We start from the raw sequence: 25,444 nt of genomic DNA on the forward strand, positions 1-25,444 counted from the left end.
GCAGCTTTTGCGCTTGACTAGGTGCCTCCATGTGCATGGTTCCCCTCTGGGCGACCCCCACATGTGTATTCCACTGTAAGTCTCCTTGTGAGCGTGTGTCTTTCCCTTGGCAAGCCACCTTGCCACCCCTGGGGTTTAAAATTCCACCTGCGGCTGGACACCCCAGTGATTTTCCATATGCAGCCCTCTGGGTCATATGTGTATTCTAAGTCCCCCCCATCAATGGCTGGGCATAATTGCATATTTCTCTCTGGAGATATGCTTCCCAGTGTACCTTGGTATCCCTGTGTTAAGTAGGACTCCTTCGTTCGTGCTAGTCTCACAACAGGGAGCTCAGACTTACGCAGGGCACTGGAAGACAGCCGAGGTGGCGTGATTAGACTGGAACCCCAATCGTCGTCATCCGACGTAACTCGGAGTGACCACGAAAGGGAACGTCTCGGTTACGGATGTAACCCTCGTTCCCTGAGTGGGAACGGAGACGTTACGTCTTCCTGCCACTTCCGCTGTACCGCTGAAAAACGCCTGGGGCTAGTCTCGGCTCCTCAGCGAAGACATATCTGCATTGTGCCAGCGTACTTCCTTATATACCCCCTGCGGCGGGCGGAGTTACGCTATGCAAATTCCGCAGACCCATGGCATTTCATTGCCATTGGCTCGTTTTATATACTCGAAGGTGATAGGCTTCTAAGCGAAACCCCAATCGTCGTCATCCGACGTAACGTCTCCGTTCCCACTCAGGGAACGAGGGTTACATCCGTAACCGAGACGTTAGTGTTTTAGCCATTCAGAAAAACTGTAAACACAAATCCAAATTTTCAACTAAACTCACAAAACCATTGACTCTTCTCAAAATCAAACAATGCTTTCAGATCATACACACACGACACGAGTCAATAAAATAAGCACTACAGATCATCCATTAGACACTACATCAAAAAATGGAGAAAACCGCCTCCAGAACATTACAGAAAATAATAATATTGTATTCAGTAAACACTTTTTGCAATTACATAAAAAGCCTAGTAATTGCAGCTGATAAGGTGAACATATTGTATTCTGTATGCACTGCAAGTATAGTCTTTTACTGAATGTTGAATATTAGGCCTATTGAATGTCTATATATTCAGCACTTGTCACAAATCTCTTAGCATTTTTAAATCTTACCTTAAAACTAATTTTTTAGGGTAGCTTGTAATTGAATATTTGCATAAATCTTTCATTGTCCACATTTGATTATTGCAATAGCTGATTTAGAAATGTATGTGCGGTGTATTATTAAAGTTAAATAAAGTAGAGATTATTATTAACAAACCGGGAATTGCTGTGGATCCTCTCATGTCTTTTCAGATTTGATGACTGACTGAATCTCTGGTCACAGTGTGGACACTTGTAAGGTTTTTCTCCAGTGTGGATCCTCTCATGTGATTTCAGAGTTGATGATCGACTGAATCTCTGGTCACAGTGTGGACACTTGTAAGGTTTTTCTCCAGTGTGAATTCTCTGATGCAGTTTTAAACAGTTCGCTGAAATGAAAGTCTTCTCACACTCAAAGCACATGTACTCTCTTACACCAGTGTGAATTTTCTCATGTTCATGTAAACTTTGCCGCAGTGAAAAACTCTTTCCACACACAGAACATGAATATGGCTTCTCCTTCGTGTGAACTCTCAGGTGTTTCTTCAGGTCTGATGCACAGAGAAATGTTTTGCTGCATTGATCACATGAGAACGGCTTCTCTCCGGTGTGGATCCTCATGTGATTATTAAGATTTTGTTTGGTTGTGAAACTGTTTCCACACTGATCACATGAGAACGGCTTCTCTCCGGTGTGGATCATCATGTGACGCTCAAGACTTGGTTTGGTTGTTAAACTCTTTCCACATTGAGTGCAGGTGAAAGATTTCTTGGCTCGTTTCTTTAAAAATATATTTGTAGTCTTTGAGCGTTTGACATGATGTTCCTCCTCCACTTCACTCAGTTCTTCTCTCTCCTCGCTCTCTTCCATCAGGTCTGACATGAAAGAAACAAATATTACATTTAATTTTCAGTACATCAAAATAATTAAAAGAGAAATATAAAGTGAAAGGACATGAAGGTGAGCCCTGATGTAATAGTAGAAAGTAGACAACTGTTATAAAATATTATAATTTGATGCCTTTTTATAAATGGATTATATGTCATTGAAACTTTCCATGAATGAGGTAAATTTATCTTCCAATTATTATTTTTAAAACATTATAGGCACGAATCCCATGTTTCTTTAGCAAGACCTATTAAATATATTTGATCAATGACACAATTATCTAACATGATATTAACATTAAAATATACAATACTGCCATATTTTGACACCAACTTTGAGATTTATATTTATTTTACTAAAAACATTTTAATTACTAGACTTTTCCTTGCACTGACTTCCATTCATGCGCATGTGAATGTGGGACACCAGAAACACAAGCTCAAGTTAATTACCCTGTGAGAAATAACACACACGTTTAGTATTCAAGCGGAGTGGATTGTATATTTTTTATATTTGAATTATTATTATTTGTTATATGTTAAATGTATGTTTGTAAAAAAGCTGCCGCAGAGTCAGTGGTGGGTAGTAACGAAGTACATTTACTTCATTAAATTAATTGAGTATTTTTCTGAAAAAAGTAAGTAGAGTAGATTTAAATGTGGGTACTTTTACTTTAACTCGAGTACATTTCTAATCTTTTACTTTACGCATAGTGTTGGAGCCATTCTGAGTAATGCCATGGCATGGCGCTGTTTCTGCCACAGGTCTATTTAACACTGGGGTTAATTAGTGCAGGTGTGGCGTACAGCGAGGCATATGGTTTTTGACCGTGAAACCCATGCGTGAGCCGTGAGACACGGCGAATTGTAGACTGAATTGTTTTTGTTTTTTGTTATTTTATTAAATGGATTGATATATCCAACTTTAAGTTCACAGTTTTGAAAGTGTATTATTTATATTTTAAGCTACAAGGAAACAGCATGCCGGTAAGCACGCGTGCAAAAACGACTTAAATGTGCGCCAACAATTAGTCAAAAACCCCTCTGTAAGAGAAAAAGACTGATCAAGTTTTAACGACACGATCCTTGTGCGGTGGGAGCACCTTGTCTTTGACGGCGATCGGCTGAGTGGAAACGCTGGCGCGTGCATTGATATAGTAGGCCTATACTACTGGCGCAGCGGGTCTCACACTGGACAGTGAGGCAGCCACGCAGTGATGATGGGCGGAGGTCGGTGACGGATGAGCGGTGATCGGTAGCGGATGACGGACGCTTTGAGCCTCACAGTGGATGGTGTGGCTGTCCGGACAAGGTCACGACGGAGGTTGGTGAGCGTTCTCGCATTGGTCAGTGAGGATTGGACACATCACCAAGTGAAGGAAAGTTCTGTTGGACCTGCACGAGTAAATGAGGTATGAGCAGATAACACACACACGTAAGAAGACACATGAACCAGAACTGCCTGCAGTTACTAAAGTGTAAACGGCAAGAGTGACAAGAACACAATGCATTGACATTTGATTTATTGAACTTGACATTTTCAAACGAGGACTTGAAATAAGAGACATTTGTGTTCAAAAAAAAAAAAAAAAAAGATGATGAAAGTGTTTATGCTTTATTTCTGATTCTGATGCTCGTTTCCATGATATTTTGAAATATTGCTGTTGTTTTTGGGTTGTTGATTTAAAAACGAGGTAAAATGGATGAAAATAGTCAAAGTACTGAGGTAACAAATGTGGTTTCAGCTGACTTACAAGTTAATGAGGATGAAGCCTCTGTGAGGAAAAGATCTATAAAACTGACAGCAAAAGCACTGCTTTCTAAACTAAGTGACCTAGAGACGTTAAGAAAATCTAAATTAAGTAAAGCTGCCAACATAAAACAAACTGTTCAGGGTTTAATATGTCACTCTGGTTATAAAACTGAAATAAAAAGTAGCTTCAGCAAATATCAAGCCTTGATTAAAGAAGCAAAAGTTGCACATAACAAGCTGCTTGAGTTGCTACCTGCGGATGAAAAAGAAAAGCATGAAACCTGGTTCAAAGCAAAGCTTTTAAGTGTGAATGAATTTTGCCAGTGTGTAGAAAATCATTTTAAGAGTACAAATGGTACTACTGAAACTGTTTCCCTTGTGGATGATATAAAGCCAACGGACAGTGTATCAAATGTTGAAACATCATCATGCACTAAAAGCAGCACCAGTGAAAGATCAAGTCGATCAAGCAAAGTTGCATTGGAAGTTGCACATGCACAAGCAAAAGCCAAGAAAGCTGCACTCCTAGCACGTGCAGCAGCATTAAAAAAGAAGCATGAATTGGAAGAGGAGGCGGAGTCAATACGTAAAAAACTGGAACAAGTGGAAATGGATGCTGAGATTGAAGCCTCAGATGCAGAGTTGGCAGTACTGCAAACATTTTCAGATCAGGATGGAATGGAATCTTACTTTGAGAAGCAAAAATTGAAAGAAAAATCTGACATTTCTGATGTAAAGTTTGAGAAATCTACCAGATTGATGAGTAGTAAAAATTTACCTGTTGCAGTTGCAAGATCCACTGCTAATGTTGCACATGCAGTTGATGACAATTCTACACAACAGATTTTGCAAAGGCAAAATGAAATATCCGAGCTGCTCTTACAACAACACAAAGCAAGCCAACTGCCACCAAGACAAATACCTGTTTTTGAAGGTGATCCACTGAAGTTCGAAATGTTCATGCAAGCCTTTAAGCATTGTGTGGAGGAGAAAGCTGCATCTAAAGGTGATTGCATGTATTTTTTAGAAAGGTACACCAGGGGGCGCCCTCACGACCTTGTGCAAAGCTGTTTCCATATGAGTGCGGAGAGAGGCTTTGAAACAGCTAAAGCTCTCCTACGTGAACACTTCGGTAATGAAACCAAGATTACAGCAGCATATATGGTAAAAGTTCTCAACTAGCCTGTGGTGAAGCCTGAAAGTGTTTTGTTACTACAGGATTATGCATTATTTTTACGTGGATGCTATAATGCAATGTCAGATTTTGAGGACATGAAAGAGCTGGACTTGCCGGCTAACCTCAAAATTATAGTTTCAAAACTTCCTTTTAAATTGAGGGAAAAATTTAAAAGTTCTGCATGTGATATTCGGGAGCGACACCTCCGCAGACCTAACTTTAAAGACGTTGTACAATTTGTGGAATATCAAGTCAAAATCTTGTCTGATCCTATTTTTGGTGATATTCAAACTACTGAAAGAGAAAAGCAGGTTAAAAGGGATGTGTATACAGCCAAGTCTAAGTTGAAGCGAGATAACTTTGCTACAAACGTCTGTGCTGTTAGCAAAGTGCAACACAAGGACACACAAGAAGGTAAACCAAGAGACCACAACATCAGCATCAATTGTTTATTCTGTTTACAAGATCACAGTATGGATGAGTGTCAACGATTTGCAAAGAACAAACATCGTGAAAAGATCAACTTCTTAAAGGAAAAAGGGGTATGTTTTGGGTGTCTCAACATTGGGCATTTGAGCAAAAATTGCGATAAGCGTAAAACCTGTAAAAAATGCAAACAGAGCCATCCAACAGCTTTACACATTTACGTCAAACAAGAAGACAAATCGATGAACATCAGCGGTAACATCTATGAACCTAAACCAGCTGTAAACCATACACTTGTGTCAGCTCAGACATTTGGGAGCCAGACCGGGGCCGGTAGTAGTGGAATGCTCTCCATCCTCCCAGTTCAGGTAAAAGCACAAAAAGGCAACAAGGTCATTCAGACTTATGCTTTTCTGGACAATGGCTCAACATCCACATTCTGCTCTGAAGCTCTTATGCGTAGACTTAATCTCACTGGGACAAAGTCAAAAATATGTTTGTTAACGATGAGCCCAAAAACATCAGTGTCAACCTACATTGTGAATGGACTTGAAGTAGCAAGCCTTAATGGAACAAGGTACTACAGTCTTCCAGATGTTTACACACAGAAAACAATGCCAGTTGATACAGCAAACATCATAAAACAAGAGGACATTACTCAGTGGCCTTACCTTGATCACATTGAAATCCCTGAAATTGATGCTAACGTGGAGTTATTAATAGGTACTAATGCTTCAAAGTTGCTAGAACCATGGGACATTGTGAATAGCCAAGGTGAGGGTCCCTTTGCTGTTAAAACCCTATTAGGGTGGGTGATCAATGGCTTAGGAAAGGATTCCAAAGACAACATGAATGACATTGGTTATCCTACTGTTACTGTAAACCGAATATCTGTAGAATCACTTCAGCTGCTATTGGAGAAGCAGTATCAAAGTGACTTCAATGAAAAAGTCGCAGACGACAAAGAAGAAATGTCAAGGCAAGAGGCAAGATTTATTGAAATAATGGACCAATCTGTAAAGTTAAAGGACGGACATTACAGTTTAAAGTTGCCATTCAAAGCCCAAGAGGTTACTCTGCCAAACAATCGTTGTATTGCTCAACAGCGCCTCATTGGACTAAAAAGGAAAATGGAACGAAATGAGAAGTTCCATCAAGAATACACAAGCTTTCTTGAAAATGTCATCAGTAGTGGCTATGCAGAAATAGTACCACAGGATGAATTGCGTTGTGGAGAAGATAACCTGTTCTATATTCCTCATCATGGAGTATATCACCCACGAAAGGGCAAGTTGCGAGTTGTTTTCGATTGTGGAGCTAAGTTTAAAGGAACTTCTCTGAATGAACAACTTCTGCAGGGTCCGAACCTCACAAGTTCCTTAATAGGAGTGTTTCTACGATTCAGGCAAGAACCAGTTGCTTTTATGTCTGATGTGAAATCTATGTTCTATCAAGTTAGAGTGGCTGAGGAAGACAAAGACTTTCTACGGTTCCTGTGGTGGCCTAATGGAGATCTGTGCAAGCAAGTAGAAGAATACAGAATGACTGTACATCTCTTTGGAGCAGTGTCGTCGCCTAGTTGTGCATGTTATGCTTTAAGGAAGACTGCAGACGACAATCGGAAGAATTATTCAGATGAAGTGATTGACACAGTACATAGAAATTTCTATGTGGACGATTGTCTGAAAAGCTCACCATCTGTGCAGAAAGCAGTAAAGATCGTCCATGACCTTGCTGACCTTTGCCAGAAAGGAGGGTTTCATCTTACACAGTGGATAAGTAACAGTCGCGAAGTCCTTGAAACAATTCCTGAGAAAGAACATTCTAAAAGCGTGAGTGAACTCAATTTGGACATAGACCAACTTCCAGTTGAAAGAGCATTGGGGCTACATTGGTGTCTGGAAAATGACAAGTTTACCTTCCATGTGAACTGCAAAGAACGGATGCAAACACGACGAGGGATTCTATCGGTCACTAGTTCAGTGTACGATCCCTTGGGGTACGTTGCGCCAGTCCTTCTTCCAGCTAAGCACATATTACAAGAGTTGTGCAGAAGGAATTATGGCTGGGATGAAGAAATTCCACAAACATTAAAACAGCAATGGATAAAGTGGTTAACTGACTTGAAGGAGATCTCAGAGTTCAGAGTGAGTAGGTGCTTGAAACCACACGACTTTGGAACACCAGTCCATGCCCAGTTACATCACTTTGCTGATGCCAGCGAAAGGGGATATGGCACGGTAACTTACCTGAGGTTACAGAACAAAACAGGTCAAGTTCATGTTTCATTTCTTCTTGGAAAGTCCAGAGTGGCACCTCTTAAATCTGTAACCATTCCTCGTTTGGAACTCACTGCTGCTGTTTTGGCTGTTCGGGTGGACAAGATGGTAAAATCAGAGTTACAGCTTTCTTTGTCAGAATCCTGTTTCTGGACTGATAGTAGTACAGTCTTGAAGTACATCATCAATGAAAACAAAAGGTTTAGAACATTTGTGGCCAACAGAATAGCCATCATTAGGGAAGATTCAGACCCAGCACAATGGCGGTATGTTCACACAAAACAAAATCCTGCAGATGACGCATCTAGAGGACTGACAGGACATCACTGGACCCTTGCTGGACCCCCTGCAGTTTGCCTACAGAGCAAACCGGTCTGTGGATGATGTGGTCAATATGGGACTGCATTACACCCTACAACATCTGGACAAACCAGGGACCTATGCAAGGATTCTGTTCGTGGACTTTAGTTCTGCCTTCAACACCATCGTCCCATCACTGCTCCAGACCAAACTGACCCAGCTCTCTGTCCCTAGCTCCATCTGTCAATGGATCACCAGCTTTCTGACAGACAGACAACAGCTAGTCAGAATGGGCAAAATCACGTCCGACAGCCGCACCATCAGCACCGGTGCTCCACAGGGATGTGTTCTCTCACCACTGCTCTTCTCCCTGTACACAAATGACTGCACCTCTAAAGACACCTCTGTCAAGCTCCTGAAGTTTGCAGACGACACTACTGTTATCGGACTCATCCGGAACGGTGACGAGTCTGCGTACAGACAGGAGGTGGAGCAGCTGGCTCTTTGGTGCAGTTATAACAACCTGGAGCTGAACACGCTCAAAACAGTGGAGATGATCGTGGACTTCAGGAGAAACCCCCCTGCACTCCCTTCACTCACCATCATGGACAGCACTGTGACTGCAGTAGAGTCATTCAGGTTCCTGGGCACCACCATCTCTCAGGATCTGAAGTGGGACACTCACATAGACTCTATTGTGAAGAAAGCCCAACAGAGACTGTACTTCCTGCGTCAGCTGAGGAAATTCAACCTGCCACAGGAGCTGCTCGTACAGTTCTACTCAGCTGTCATCCAGTCCATCCTCTGCACTTCCATCACCGTCTGGTTCGGCTCTGCTACCAAAACCGACCTCCGTAGACTACAGCGGATAGTTCGGACTGCTGAGCGAATCACTGGCACTACCCTTCCCACACTCAAAGTACTGCACTCATCCAGAGTGAGTAAAAGGGCTCGCAAAATCACTCTGGACCCGTCACACCCAGCACACTCTCTGTTTGAACTGTTACCGTCTGGTCGACGCTACAGAGCACCGAGCACAAAAACAACCAGACACAGGAAAAGTTTCTTTCCCCAGGCCATCTACCTCATGAACACTTAAATGTTCCCCTACTGTGGAACAAACATGTGCAATACTTCCCTCAGACATTTCATTATAGCACCTTATAACTTTATATATATTTATAATTTATAATCTTTTTATTTTATTTTTTCTATTTTTATTTTTTTATTTTTTTTATTTTTTATTTATACCTGTTACTTGTCACTTGTCTTGTCACTTTGTATTGTATGTGTACTGGAAGCTACTGTCACCAAGACAAATTCCTCGTATGCGCAAGCATACTTGGCAATAAAGCTCTTTCTGATTCTGATTCTGATTCTGATTCTGACAGTCCATAAGCTTCTGAACAGCAAAACGTGGCTATCAGGTCCAGAATTCCTGTGGAGAGCAAGAGAAACATGGTTACAGTATGAAGTAGAGCCCACATTGGAGGAGGATGATCCAGAGGTCAAAATGGAGATCTCTACAAACACAATAACCATTCAAAAGGATAATGCGACCAGCCAACTCATCACCTATTTCTCTGACTGGAAAAGGTTGAAGGTCGCAGTTGCATGGTTACTCGAGGTAAAAAAGACTCTATTGGAGTTGAGTCAAAGAAGGAAGCAACTTGTGAAAGATGGAATGCCTAATCTTGATGTTAACAAGAAAATATTGGAAGTCAGAAAGTCATTGAAACGTGAACGTGTATCAACTGAGGATCTATTAGCAGCAGAAAAGGCTATCCTTCAGTTTTGTCAGAGAGAAAGATTTGACACCGAGATTTGTGCACTAACTACAGGAAAACCTGTAAAAGGGTGTAGCCCTATCTACAAGCTTAATCCTGTTCTTGAGGATGGACTGGTAAGAGTTGGTGGAAGATTGTCCAGGACTGCAATGCCCGAAGAGAGCAAACATCCAGTCATCCTATGTAAAGATCAGCACATCTCCATGTTAATTCTTAAAAATATTCATGAACAGACAAGGCACGGTGGGAGAAATTACATCCTTTCCAAATTGAGAGAAAAGTTCTGGGTCACTCATGCCAATGCAACAGCAAGGAAAATCTTGTCAAATTGTGCTTTTTGCAGACGTCACCAAGGAAAATTGTGCGATCAAAAAATGGCTGATCTGCCCAAAGAAAGGATTACTCCAGACTTACCTCCATTTACTAACGTGGGAGTGGACTATTTCGGGCCCATTGAGGTAAAACAAGGACGTTCTTATGTGAAACGCTATGGGGTTATCTTTACATGCATGGCTAGCAGGGCTATTCATTTAGAAGTGGCACACTCCTTAGACACAGACTCCTGCATTAGTGCTATTCGTCGATTCATATGCAGAAGAGGACCTGTAGCACACTTTCGCTCCGACAATGGCACAAATTTCACAGGTGCAGAAAAGGAACTAAAAAGAGCAATTGCAGAATTAAACCACAAATCAATTGAGAAAGCTCTAATTCATGATAACATCAAGTGGACGTTCAACCCACCTGCAGCTTCCCATCATGGCGGTGCTTGGGAAAGCATGATCAGACTGGTCAGGAAGGTCTTGGTATCTGTGTTACATCTACAGACTTTAACCGATGAAACCTTAGTTACAGTCTTATGCGAAGCTGAAGCAATCTTAAATGATAGACCACTTACGAGAGTTTCTGAGGATCCTAATGATTTAGAGCCACTAACACCTAATCATCTTCTTACTTTGAAAAGGAAGCCAGTTTTGCCCCCAGGTCTGTTTGATGAAAGGGACCAATACGTAAGACGAAGATGGAAACAGGCTCAGTATCTTTCAGATCTATTCTGGAAGAGGTGGACAAAAGAGTATCTTGTTACTCTACAGAAAAGACAAAAGTGGAACAAAACAAAACGTAATCTTACAGCAGGAGATATTGTTTTTATTGCAGATGCTACAGCACCCCGAAATTCTTGGATAATTGGAAGGATTATTAAATGCTTTCCAGACAAATCAGGCCTAGTTAGATCTGTGCAAATCAAAACCAAAACAAATGTAATTGAAAGACCAGTTACAAAACTAGGACTATTGGTAGAGCAGTCAATATAAAAGTGAACGAATACACCAAAGGAGGGGTTTATTTGTTTGTTTATTTGATTATTATTTTTATTGCAAAATGTTTTTTTGTTGTATGAATGTCTCCATACATGAATATGTTTATAATTGTTATGTCCTGAAGTGCCATGAACAATTAGGGGCCGGTTGTGTTGGAGCCATTCTGAGTAATGCCATGGCATGGCACTGTTTCTGCCACAGGTCTATTTAACACTGGGGTTAATTAGTGCAGGTGTGGCGTACAGCGAGGCATATGGTTTTTGACCGTGAAACCCATGCGTGAGCCGTGAGACACGGCGAATTGTAGACTGAATTGTTTTTGTTTTTTGTTATTTTATTAAATGGATTGATATATCCAACTTTAAGTTCACAGTTTTGAAAGTGTATTATTTATATTTTAAGCTACAAGGAAACAGCATGCCGGTAAGCACGCGTGCAAAAACGACTTAAATGTGCGCCAACACATAGTGTAAAAACATAGTAAACGCTTGAAGATACGCATAGTGTAAAAACATAGTGAACGCTTGAAGAAATCAGACCAATCATAAAGGCTATCACAGTCATGTTTTTATTTTATGTGTCAGTAGCCTACGTCTCGTCTCTTTATACCGGACTATCATGACAAAATAAAGCAACTTTTTTTTCGGGAGCTTCCTCTGTTTCTCTGACTGAAAATATCTGTATGGGAGTCGAGAGAGTGCTAAAGCTCCTCGGGTCGTATTTTTGGTGGCATATATTTGTAGAAATTATCATTCTTTCTAAATGTGATGTAAATATGTCCTGTAACTACCAGATAAACAGTAACAGACGCGACTGAAGAAGTAAGTAAGTGTCCTCTTTCTTTTGTGAAATAGACCTAACGGTAATTTATTTCTGAGTGACTAATGTGCAATTTTGACATAAATGAATTCATTATGATCAATGTATCACTTTTTATTGTAAACCTGTGGTAAACAACTATTAGCCCGAGGCTATTAGCCCGGCACGGCCTGTTTAACCTGTTCGTCGGCGCACTGAAGCGTTTTTTTTTTTTTGCCCTGGCTCGCACTGGCCCGACAGTGGAAACGCGGCTAATGAGCTTGGAAATCACAACAAACTTATTCTGCCTAAATAAAGTAATGATTACTGTATTTTATAACTAGCATATCTGTAGTTCCAGTCTCTGCATTGTAAAACGTAAGTTAGGCACGCGAGGAGTGAACATTTAGACATAGAGAAAAAGTATCAAACACAGCCTGTGCATAAAAGTTAGCTTTTCTTTTACACGTGTGTGAACTCCAAGTGTGCGTTGCTGACTTCGTTTAGCCGCAGCATTAACGAGTCACATAATGTATTTAGTGCATCACTGAGTAGTAGATTTTAGAAGACAGGCAGCAAATGATGATTGAAAATGGTTTGTTGTAGCTTGATGGAATAGATGGATAGAATTAAAAGAGTGCAGGTAAAGGGATAAGCAAGTTGACATTGTAATTATAAGGTAGCTTATAACATTGACATTTGGCAGGTACACATTTACAATCTTATCAGTTCTTCACACACACACACACACATTATTACATAATTGATTTATTACTGTCAATATTAATAATATTAGTTGACTTTTTTTTGTTCAAAGGACTTTAAGTTTCATATCTTAAGTTTGTATTTTTATACATTATATTTATCAGAACTTTAATATATTCTGTTCTGTTGTGACAATAAAACAAACAAGTTTATTTTTAAACTGCATTATCATATTATTTTAGTAAGGCTGAGGACTCTTAAATAACGACAAATAACTAATGTTAGGGAAATCTGTTCATGTTTTGTTACGCGTTTCTGGATAAAAAAAAAAATAAAAAAAATATATATATATATATATATATATATATATATCGGCCGATATATCGGAATATCGGATTTTTAAATCACCAAATATTTGTATCGGTATCGGCCTTAAAAATCCTTTATCGGTCGGGCTCTAGTTGAGACGCTTTGCTTGTTATGATACGGAATATCCGCGAAAGTGTTACTAGTATCTCATTTCACACATATTTTGTTTCTGTGTTGTTTCAATATAAAAATGTCGATAGATTATAAAGTATTTGCTCTGGCTCTAGTTTGAAATTATTTTGCTCCGTTATTATGCTTGTTGTCGTCATCTGTTGACGCTACAAGCAGAATGTGGCGATTGGTCGGTGTGGTATTAGTCCCGCCCCTCCTCCACTGTGATTGGAAGGCTGGGTAAAAAGTGACAGTGATGAGCGCTGCATTTTACCCAAAGTTGAACATTCTTCAACTCTCGGCGACCTGTAAAAAACGCTCTCAGCGCTTCAGCATGTAAAAAAAACACTCAGCACCTCGTTACGCTCATGGCGTTTTAAAAAAACACGGGAAAACAATTGGAAAAATACGCCAGCCACATAAAACAACGCTTTGGTGAACACAGGGCCTTAGACACAGTTAACCAGTTTAAACATGCTTGCAGAAATATACATTTGATTGCATGTTTTGGAGAACAGACGGAAGAAGATCTGTCGATGTGCATTTGATCGTTGTTTGTGTTCAGATGTTCAGGAACATACAGTAGTTGTATAGGAACATACATAGGCCTATATATGATCCGAAGTAACTAGTAACTAGCTAATTGAGTAGTTTTTTCATAGTATACTTTTTACTCTTACTCAACTAACTATTAAGATTTTTACTTTTATTTTTACTTTGAGTAAATATTTCTATAAGTAGTTTGTACTTTTACTTGAGTACAGTTTTTGGATACTCTTCCCAGCTCTGCGCAGAGTGTGACGTCATATCACGACCATTGCAGTGTCTTTAGAAACTTCACATGCTCAAAGTGTAGAGTGGCCGTGGCTTTAACTAGTTTTAAATTAACACATTTTATTAGCTTTAACTGTGTCCTAAATGTTTTACTCAACCCTGTTACTTCTGACATGATTTTCCTCCTTTCAAAAACTTTGGTTTTATTTTTTCAGTTTGACTCATGCTCCTTAGCCAGTGCACAAAGAAAAGAAAAAAAAATTTTTATAAAGAGCTCATGCTCACCAAAGCTGATTTTGTTTGATCAAAAATACAGTAAAACTTGTAAAATTGTGAAATAGTATTACAACTTGAAATCTTATTTGAATATATTTCAAAATGTAATTTATTCCTGTGATGTCAAAGCTGAATTTTCAATTTTCTAAATCATTACTTCAGTGTCACATGATCCTTCAGAAATATGAAACCAATGTGCTGCTTAATATTTTGGAAACTATGATACTTTTTCATGATTCTTTGATGAATACAAATTTCAAAAGAACAGCATTTATTTGAAACAGAAATCTTTTTTAACATTACACATGTTTTAAGGTCATTTTTGATCACTTTAATGCATCCTTACTGAAAAAAAATCTGACATCCCAAGTCTCCCGGAAGTTGCTGATGCCCGCAAATTAGTTAAAATCTCCCGGAATCTAGAGCGAGCGAGCAAGAGCGCGCATGCGAGACAGAGACTGTTCCAAACCGTGTAGCGCGCGCACGGCAGAGAGGGAGAGGGAGCGAGAGACCTTGCGTGTGTGTGCTAGTGTGCCTCATCATGAAGTGCATGTAAGATAGAGAGCATCTGATTGGCCTGTTTCGGTAAATCAACCAATCAATTGTCAGTGTGGGCGGGCTTTTATCTCTTCACCCGAACCGAATTAATCAGTTCAGTGTATCTAGACCATAGACTGTAAAAAATATGGACAAAGCGTCTGTGATGTCACCCATAGACTTTCTGAAGAACGGGTTTGAAGCCGTTTATGGGGGGTATGGGCGGCGCCATCTTGGAAAATCTTGGGAAATCCTAACCCCGCCCACCTTCTGACACAGCGCGCGTCACTCGCTCGCTCTGCTACTTCGGTTATCTCTGTGTATATTTAGGCAACGAAATATGTTATAAAACACCATACAAACTCTTTTCGTTTTCATTTAAAGAAATCTTAAACATTATAGCCACACAAATGTGGTTCAGGCAACGCGTATTGATTATATTCACTGCACATAACGTTTGCCTATTTATAAAAAAACAAACAAAATATAAAACACAAACCTGCCTCTTTTCATTTTAAATATAATATAAAAATATTAAACATTTTAATATGGTCCAGGCAATATGTGCATTTGTACTAAACAACAGATGTTGCAGTAAACAACATTACAGATCATATTCGTTGTATTAAAATTTAAAATGACAAAACTCAACCCAGTCTCTTTTTGTTAAATTTCAGTTTTATCAATATTAGCTATTATAAAAGTATAAGTAAAAGGTACAAGAAGCTATACAAATAAAGCAAACAATTCTGTCAAACATACAAAGTCAGCGCTCGATCTAGTCTAACCATACAATGGTAAAGTTAAATAGCTTATAAACTTATGAAACTTCCCCTCAGCCAAACCGATTGGCCAGGGAACAAATTATAGATTTACAAGACCAAAAATCGCCCGTTAGACACAAGACAAATTATATCTCATGTTTAACCACTACAGAGACGTCAGAGTCAGCGGCAAATGTCAGAACGACTAGCCGAAGAAAGGCATTTCCAGGCGGGGTACATGAACGCCGTGCGCCCGGTCATCGCTGGATCTCACAACTGGATACAATTTTCATAAATCTTTATAAATAAACCACAGATTTGAGCTTTAAACAACTACATTCTCGCCTGAAAAACTCTTAAAACTACATTTCATGATACAGAAACAGCCAAGCGGCAACATTCTAATCTGAAAAATGAAGCCTACCCTGAAGTGCGAAAAACTGCAATACATCGAAAATCCACTAGGGGCAGGTCCCAAAAGGGAGCAAATGTCCATACACCCCCATGTTAAAATGTCCGTTTTCACAGCATAAATTCATGTTTTTACAGGTTGGTCCAATGGACTTTTATTGTATTTTTCGATAGTTTCCGAGTGCCTGACAACTGTGAGGGGGGTGAATTTTTTTCTAACTCGTTAGTTTAGATCGTATTTAGATATAAAATGTATGACAAATAAGGGCGCGATTGAAAGCTTGATTGACAGCTGACAACGAGCATAGGCTGCGCCGAGTGGAATTCCTGAAATTTGACGTCTCGGCCATGATCTGACACAACACATCATACCTGTAAGTTATCCTTTCTGAACATTTGTATTGAAATATGGCGCCGCCCATACCCCCCATAAACGGCCTCAAAACCGTTCTTCAGAAGTCTATGGGTGACGTCACAGACGCTTTGTCCATATTTTTTACAGTCTATGGCGGCCGCCCCCTCCCCCTTTCCCCACCCCCCTCCCCCTCTATTCTATTCCCAGTTCACCAGCCACTTACTTTTAAGTATTTTGGGAGAAGTGGATGAATTCACGTGTTGTAAACATAGAGGTTGTAAATCCAACAGATCCGATTCTCTGAACTGCGTCTGCGGCACAAACTAACACGGCGGCGCCCATCGCACATACAGCTCAACTAACGCGATCATTATAAAGGTGTTTAAACAACAATATACTTCCACTTGCATGTATTTGACAATCGGAATATCAGATATTTCATGCCATAGCTAACACATTTGTGAATATTCTGAATAAAAAAGGAAAAATGACATAAAAGCAGATCATCATTCATTCAGCGCTGTTGCTGCTGCGGTGTGTCACGTGACAAGCAATGACGCGTCACCATGGAAACGCCGCCCCCCCTCTCACAATATAGTTCCCACGTCCCTGGTACTAGTGTGTGCGCGCTGGCTTTAGCGGTGCATTCAAGGGCACTCGTAAAACTGATGTTTGTTGTGACTGCCAGAGTTGTATGCAGGGCGAGCACGGAGAGGGGAAATCTATATCATCTATATCGTTGCTTTTTTCGATAGTAATATCTTGAAAGTTTTTTAAAGAAATTTCTTGAAAGAAATTACTTCGTCATTTATGGTTATACAGAAAAAAGAAATATAAAAAAATTATCTGTGATATTTCTACTTTTGTATGTGTCCACTTACAATCAAATCAAAACATTGTGCTTTTGTAAAATAAAGAAAATAAACAGGGTGTGCGTTCTGCCTCTCCGTCGCGGTGAACTTTTTTTTCTTGAGCACATCTATAAACTGAAACAAAACTCAGCGAATACTTGTCACACATTTATGAGCCATACACCTTTATACACATTTAAGTGTGTACTTTTAAATGATCGGATTCAAACTGAAAACAAATATTCTCTGTTTAAGTAATTTGTATAAAACCAACAGGATGTCCAGTATCTCAAACGCTTGCTAATTACTTTTTAATTCGACACGCCCACTCGCGCAAAAGAGATTCACATGCAAATCTCCACATGGGACGCGAACGCCCTCGTTACCTCAAACACAAAACACCAAAACACTTCACAAGTCTCTGCTTTTCGTCGAGTTTGGAAGACACGCTGTGAGCTTACATTGGATTTACCCCCAGAAGAAGAAGAACGCGATTTGAAGACAAGAAAGATGTAAGGTAAGAAATTCTTACTTATTAGTTTATGGTATTGTTGCATAAACTTCACATTGCAGTTGAACTGTTGCTAGATATATGGTGAATATTATACTATTTAGACCCGTGTTTACTGTTAAATACTGTTTGTGGATATCTGCTCAAACATAGATATGTATAACCATAATGTTTAATATTTTGGAGCGCGATGGCGTTTGAATGTATCATATTTTGGAGCGCGCTGTGGGTTTGAATGTATCATATTTTGGAGCGCGATGGCGTTTGAATGTATCATATTTTGGAGCGCGCTGTGGGTTTGAATGTATCATATTTTGGAGCGCGCTGTGCGTTTGAATGTATCATATTTTGGAGCGCGCTGTGGGTTTGAATGTATCATATTTTGGAGCGCGATCGCGTTTGAATGTATCATATTTTGGAGCGCGCTGTGCGTTTGAATGTATCATATTTTGGAGCGCGATCGCGTTTGAATGTATCATATTTTGGAGCGCGCTGTGCGTTTGAATGTATCATATTTTGGAGCGCGCTGTGCGTTTGAATGTATCATATTTTGGAGCGCGATTGCGTTTGAAAGGAAAAATGCACCAAACATTAGGCTTTATGTTTTTACTATTATCTCATTTCATATCATCATAACGAATGGAAACATTTGAAGTAACATATGATAATCAATATATTTTTCTCTAGCGTAGTTGTTCTTGAAATCTTTTGGAAGATTTAATTTATTGTTATTATTATTTTATGCAGCACTGCGTAGCCTATGCCTACAAGGCACAACAAACCTGGTGTTCATTATATATTGTTGGAAACGTGTGTGTGTGTGTGTAAAATTCTGTGAATTTTAAAAAGAAATTTTAACCAGAAAAATCTAAAATCTATTCCCAAAATCGTGCAGCCCTATAGTTTCTCTTGATATCAGTATGTTCACAGTTTTTTCTTTTTTTTTCTTTTTCTTTCAGGGACCAGATGCAACTGAGTCCTGCTGACTTCAACATTCACATGAGTCTCTGTACATGAACATGGTAAAGTGAAAATCAAACACCTTGGAAATGAAAGGGATGTACAATGTTTTTAGGAATGGTACAAAGGTCTCTGTCTTTGGATCATTGTTTTCAATGTGCTCTTTTGTCATTTGTTGTGTATTTATGGATTATGTTGTGTTGTAAATAAATCCAAACAATCTAAAAGCCATTCTTTTTTAAATCTCCTCATTCTTTGTGCAAGGTTGCTCTGAATGACAGGGCCTGATCGCTCCTAATAGGGCAGTTAGGGGAGTGTCTTTGTCTTTCTCAGGTGTTAAAGCCTTACATATTCATGAGATGATCACGCCTTTTCGCATAAGGCTTTTTCACACAAAACACGTCTTAGAAATTTAAAATCAATATATTGTCTTATCTGAATGAGCAGTCAAGGTGATTTTCACATCGTTTTGGAGCAAATATTCTAGGCTACGTCATACAATTTTCAAAAGTCTTGTGAAGAAATAATCAGTATGGGTTTCATGGCCTTATTTCAGTGAGAATTTTTTTTTGTATTTTCACAAACCACGCATAAATGTCATTATCTCAAAACTACAAACTTTTACATACATGCTGCTGATATATTATTGTAGCAGAGTTTGTGCTAAATACAGTGTAATTAGACTTTAGCCATGAAAATGTCACAAGTAACAGAAAAAAACACAAATGTCAGAGCATGTCAGAACACCTCCAGGGCCCAGAAAACAGCTCAGACCCCAGAGGGTTAACATTTGAACTCACAGAAGCACATGAACTAACAACAAAGAACTCACACAAGAACATGGTTTAATGTGAATGTTTATCATTGACTGTTATGCTTTTGGTGTCATTTGAAATGTCTCAAAGTGAGTGGTACAGATATCTCATATCCAGATAGATAAAATAAAAGGAAATAAGGTTTATAGAAGTTCATAGAAAACTGGTTTAGAGATAAGGCCAGATAAGGCAAACCCCCTTCTGTGGGATAGAAGCCATTTGAGGGGGTCTCACCCCATCCCCCTTGTCACCTGGTCAGAGGATAAAGGAAGGTGTTCTGGCTCTCTCTGTCTCTTCTTCTTGGCTGGACGTGGAATTGGATAGGTGGTTTCTCTCTCTCTCTCTCTCTCTCTCTCTCTCTCTCTCTCTCTCTTTTCCTTTCTCTCTCTCTATCTCAGGTACAAGCTGGGTAAGATTCTTTGGTGTAACCAATGTATAACCATGTTCTAGATATTTGAATTGATTGTGGAATTGATCTCTGATATCTGAAATATTAAATTGCTACAATGTGATTATTCCAACTGTGTTTGACATTGTTTATTTAATGGTTAAAAGGAATAGTCAAACATTCGCTCACTTTTAGTGAGGCACAGATATTATTAAAACCTTTCATTTATGGAGTCAGATGAATTAACGAGTAAATACATATGATTAATGTATTGCAAATTTAACCAACCAATACTTTGCATGAGTGAGGACAGAACGCGTGATAACCTTCCCCGTGTATTGGCGAACCGGAGATTGGGCCAAATATAGCGGGCCTTACAGTATTATCGTTCAAAATTTAATTATCATTAAAACCGTGTTTGATTATCGCTATTTTAATAACTCACTGTAAATCCTGTCCAGCCAGCAACAGTCTGACGCAGGCGCAGCGCGCAATGTTGTTGTTTTTTTATTCAAGAAGGAATGGCGAAAGGCAGTGGCCGTGCTCGGGAGATTTTTTAGCCTTTTAAGAGGACCAAATCTGAGGTGTGGTCATATTTTGGCTTTTACAAAAGTCCTGAGTGAAACTTAATCGAGGATGGTCACTACAATAAGGGGGAAACACGAGTCTGCCGAGGAAATCGGCCGAGTCCTCTTTTGTGACCATTAGGGATGCAACGATTAACCGATTTCACTATTAACCGCGCTTTAATTCGTCACGGTTAATTAATCGTAAAGGCTCCGCAACACCGCATTTCTGTTTCACGGAACGGAAATGTTGCATCTTGCGCAAAATGAAAACAAATTCATTATAAGAGCTTATAAGAGACACGGAGGCGGAGCTCATAGGCCATTACGCACGCACGCTGGATTAACAATGGCAGAGGCACCTAGCAGCGAAACTCTGTTTCCTCCAAAGAAGCGCCTGAAGTCGGCAGTTTGGGATTATTTTGGGTACACAAAGAATGACCAGGGCGTCATTGAAGATGACGGATCACCTATTTGCAAAACGTGCTGTAAAAAGGTTGCTGCTAAAGGATCGAATACATCAAATTTGATGCAGCACCTGCGGGATCACCACCCAGCTTTGCACGCTCAAGTAAAGGTAATACATTCCGTGGCAAATGTATTAAAGTTAAATTCCGTGGCAAATTACTTAAAGGGGGGGTGAAACACTCAGTTTCAGTCAATCTCATGTTAATCTTGAGCACCTATAGAGTAGTATTGCACCCTTCATATCTCCAAAAAGTCTTTAGTTTTATTATATTTATAAAAGAAAGATAGGCAGTTCCGAGTCTTTCCGGAAAAAAAACGAGTGGCTGGAGGCTGTGCTTACGCGCCGATAGCTAACAACACACAGACATTTGAAGCAGTTTTACTCACGTTTCCAACGCACGACCGTTAACCTTTATCGTTGGGACTGCTCCATCCTTAAGCATTAGACGATCTGCAAATCCGGCGTCGAACTGGCCTTGTTTATAAAACAATCATCGTTGAAATGCACTAGCAGCGAGCACAGCGCTTTGATGGTTTCGCTCTCTCGCTCACTCTGGTCTACTACGGGTGCGCGCGCGCCCTCCCGAGAGAAGTGCCCTTAGGACCCTTATAAGGCAATTCCGCTCCAGCTGACGTCACAAATGCCCATACTCGAAAAAAACTTTCCGAAACTTGTGACAAACCGGAAGGAGTATTTTTGGCACAGAAATACTCCATCAAACGTACAACTTAATTTTTTAAACTTTGTCTATGTTTAGCATGGGAATCCAACTCTTTAACAGTGTAAAAAAATCAGTATGCATGAAATAGCATTTCACCCCCCCTTTAATGAAATATGTTGGTAGGGAATTAAATATAAATGTGTCACAAATTAATGCCATATCGGTGAGAGTTGTGGGCTTTCAGTGCAGTGTAAACAAACAATGTGTCACGTGTAAAGAAAGACACGTGTAAAATTAGATGAATTATTAAAATGATTATGTATAGATTAAAGCTGATGACAATAGCAGTTCAGTTAAGATAATATTAGTCTTTTATATTAATAATAATATTAAAAATTATAGAAATATAATTGTTAATATAATTAAATACTGAAAATCAACTTAAATCATTACTGCAAGTCCAGTCAAAGTTCATCTTGGTATGGATTATTTATTTTAAATTTTTCTTATTCACTTTTAGCTCAAGACTAGTGGTGTAGCTGCAGTTCAACAACCAACTGTTGCAGAATCTTTTGCAAAGTGTGTGACTTATGCTCCCTCTTCAAAACAAGCCCAGGATTTGAATAAAGCAGTGGCCTATTTCATCTCCAAAGATATGATGCCATTTCAGATTGTAGAGAAACCTGGATTTCTTCATCTGATGAAAAAGGCAGTGCCACAATACAAAGTTCCAACAAGAAGCTACTTCTCCACAAACAAAATCCCAGCCATGTACAAGGAAGTACGAGCAAGTGTGGAGGAACAGCTGGCAGAGGGTGTGTGGTTTGGCGTAACCACAGACCTGTGGACCAGCCATGGTGGTGGAGGAGAACCCTTTATGAGCTTTACAGTGCACTACCTCTCTACTGATTGGAAGCTTAAGACTCACTGTCTTGAGGCTCTTTATTTTCCAGAAGACCACACAGCAGAGCATATCACTGAAATGATAGAAAACATGCTCCTGGACTGGAAGATAAAGAAAGAGAATCTGTCTGGAATTACAACAGACAATGCCAGTAACATGAAGAAAGCCTTTGCATCATTTCCCTGTGTTTGGTTTCCTTGTTTTGGTCATAATTTAAATTTGGCCATTTCCAAAGTCCTCAAGATGCCAAGGGTTGAATCCGCTACCAGAGCATGCCGACATTTGGTTCAAGGCTTTTCTCGAAGCTGGAAACGGAAACGTGAACTTCAAAAGAAGCAGGCAGATTTGAACATCCCTGAGCATTCACTGATACATGATGTGGTCACCAGATGGGGATCCACTTATGAAATGATTTCCAGGTTCTTGGAGCAGCAGCAGGCCATCTGTGGGGTGCTAGCAGGAGACAGAAGCACCTGGCATCTTATGCCTAAAGACACTGACATCACTGTCCTGGAGAAACTCAGCCAACTTCTTTGTCCTCTCCATGATTTCACTGATGTCCTGGCCTCAGAGAAACAAGTCACACTTTCCTCCCTGAAGCCAGTCTTGGAGCACATTAACAATGAGATTCTTCAAGATCAAGAGGAAGACTGTGCTCTCACTAAACAAATGAAATCTGTAATAAGAGAAGACCTGTTAATGCAGCTGCGATATACAGAGGACATGAAGAATGTTCTAAACATATCCAGTTTTGTGGATCCCAGGTTCAAAGGAAGCTTTGCTGAGAATTTGGATGACACAATCAAGGCATGCAGCGATGAAGCAATGACACTTGCATCACATCCAGACACAGAAGATCCTCTAGCATCAACCACACAGAGCAGTGAGAGCACCTCATCCATCACCACCAAAAAGAGCCTGTCTGGACTGTTACAGCAAATCACCAGTGCAAAGAAGAACAGGTCACAAGCTTCAGGACATGCAATGCCATCAATCCAAGAAAAAATTGACTCAGAGGTAAAACTATACTTGTCCCTTCCTGCAATCAGTGCTGATTCTGACCCACTGGCTTTGATGGAAGGCACATGTGGAAGAAATGCCAGTGCTTTCAAAAGTGGCCAGAAAGTACCTCTGCATCCCTGCAACAAGTGTGCCCTCCGAAAGGGTGTTTAGTGCAAGTGGCCATATCCTGTCTCTTCATCGGTCAAGACTGAGCACCGAGAATGTGAACATGCTGACATTTCTGCACTATAATATGAACTGAAAGGACTGGAAATAAGTGAGAAAATTGTAAAAAAGGCCCTGATGTACATGATGGGTCCTGCAGCTTTTGACTCCTTGTTTTGTTCCAAAAGGATATGTATAGCTAGCTAATATTCAATTCCAGAGATGTGGACCTTGTTTCTTTTTATTTATTTTCACTGTACTGTATTACTCATTTTTCAAAAGGCAGCTATACCGTTGAAGTCAAAAGCCAGCTAGAGTTTTTTAGTTTTCACTTTGGTGTTTCTACTCGGGTCCAAAAAGAAAAAAAAATACACACAATGAAAATACAAAACAATTTTGTAATATAGTTGATCAAAAGAGCCTTTCAGGCAGAGGTCCAGCAGCCTTTGACTACATTTGTTTTCTTTAAATGGAAATTCTTAGCTAATATGTAGCTTATATTTAATTCCAAATAGACAAAGGCTATTTTTATTTAGATTGTTATTTATTTTCAGTGTTAAAGTATTACTTATGTTTTAGTCAAAAATCTTTTTTTCACTTTTCTTTAATTCCAAAGAGAGAAATGGACTTTTGTTTGTTTGTATTATTATTTTGTGGTGTATTATTTGGTTGCTGAGCAGCAATAAATAACACTTTAAAATATAAGGAGTTTTCGTGTGATTTTATAAACTAATAGTGTTGTGAAATTAATGAATGCAAAATAATCGTGATAACCGTGAAACCGTGATTATTCCTCAGACTATAATCTTACCAACAAAATCTATAATCGTTGCATCCCTAGTGACCATCACCCACTGTTTATAGCGAACGCAAGGCAAGTTAACTTACCAAAAACTACGTCTTGGAAATAATTGGGCACAAAATGTTGTTTTCAGTTGAAATATTTTATCTCACTCACTTGAAATAAACGTGAAGCTTCCGCGAATACAAGTTCGCAGCAAGTGACTTTGAGCCAAAGACGAGCGAACAAGTTCAAACAAGACTATCATTGTACACTTATTACACCGATTTCTTTTTTTTACCACACAATTACGGGGACATATTGAATTGAGATTAATGTTTTAAATCTTACCTGTTATAAATCCATTATGTACAGCGTACAAAACAATCGCCGAAGAACGGAGACGCAAGACGGCAAGTTGTATTTGAATGAAACGAGAGAGCGCGTGCGCGTCCGCTGCGATTCATGGATGTGCGCGGTGTTATAATGTGTTGCTATTGACGACGGTCTTTATAAGGAAGGAAATGCCACAGAATATAATCTTGCTTGAAAAAGTGCATAGAGCTGCATTTTTTATTTGTTGTTTGTTGATTTTCAAATATTAAACTGTTTTTAGTGTGAGCATCAGTTCTTTTTGAACACTTTCATCTCGTTTTAACAAAACCGTGATAATATTGATAATCACGATAATTTTGGTCACTATAATCGTGATATGAAATTTTCACATTTAGGGTATTATGTGTGTCCTCGCGTCTCATATGAGTATGTGCGCGGAGAGTTTGTGCGTGTGTGTGTGTGTGTGCTCACGTCTCATTGAGTATGTGCGTGGGTTTGTGTGTGTGTGTGCTCGCGTCTCATATGACTATGTGCGTGGAGAGTTTGTGTGTGTGTGTGCGCGCGTCTCATATGAGTATGTGCGCAGAGAGTTCCGCGTGTCTCGTGTGTGTAGAGTTTGCGTGACCGACTTTAGGTGTGTTGTTGTGCATTTCATATGTATTTTTTTGAGCACTGACGTTGACGAGTTAACCCCTTAGGTATCGAAATCTGGTACTGAACAAGTCATTTTTCGATACTCGATAGTATCGAGGCAATTCGGTCGGTACCTAAAAAGTATCGAACTCGGTACCCAGCCCTAGCGTCTGGAGCGAGTGATTTCCATGTTAAGTCAATGTAAAGACACATTGACGCGCGTCTGGAGGTCCT

At 39.6% G+C, this 25,444-nt stretch overlaps 1 protein-coding gene across 1 annotated transcript; it reads left to right on the plus strand.

Annotated features, from left to right (window-relative positions):
• The first annotated feature begins 20,479 nt into the window (after positions 1-20,479).
• Positions 20,480-24,296, plus strand: LOC309490738 (E3 SUMO-protein ligase ZBED1-like). Its single transcript, XM_082159978.1, has 2 exons — positions 20,480-20,836; positions 21,910-24,296. Exons 1-2 carry the CDS (start codon positions 20,507-20,509, stop codon positions 23,464-23,466), a joined length of 1,887 nt encoding a protein of 628 aa, XP_082016104.1. The 5' UTR covers positions 20,480-20,506; the 3' UTR covers positions 23,467-24,296.
• Positions 24,297-25,444: the final 1,148 nt, after the last annotated feature.

The sequence above is a fragment of the Leuciscus leuciscus genome (genome assembly GCF_965113295.1).
Source record: "Leuciscus leuciscus genome assembly, chromosome: 25".
NCBI classification, from domain to species: Eukaryota; Metazoa; Chordata; class Actinopteri; order Cypriniformes; family Leuciscidae; genus Leuciscus; species Leuciscus leuciscus.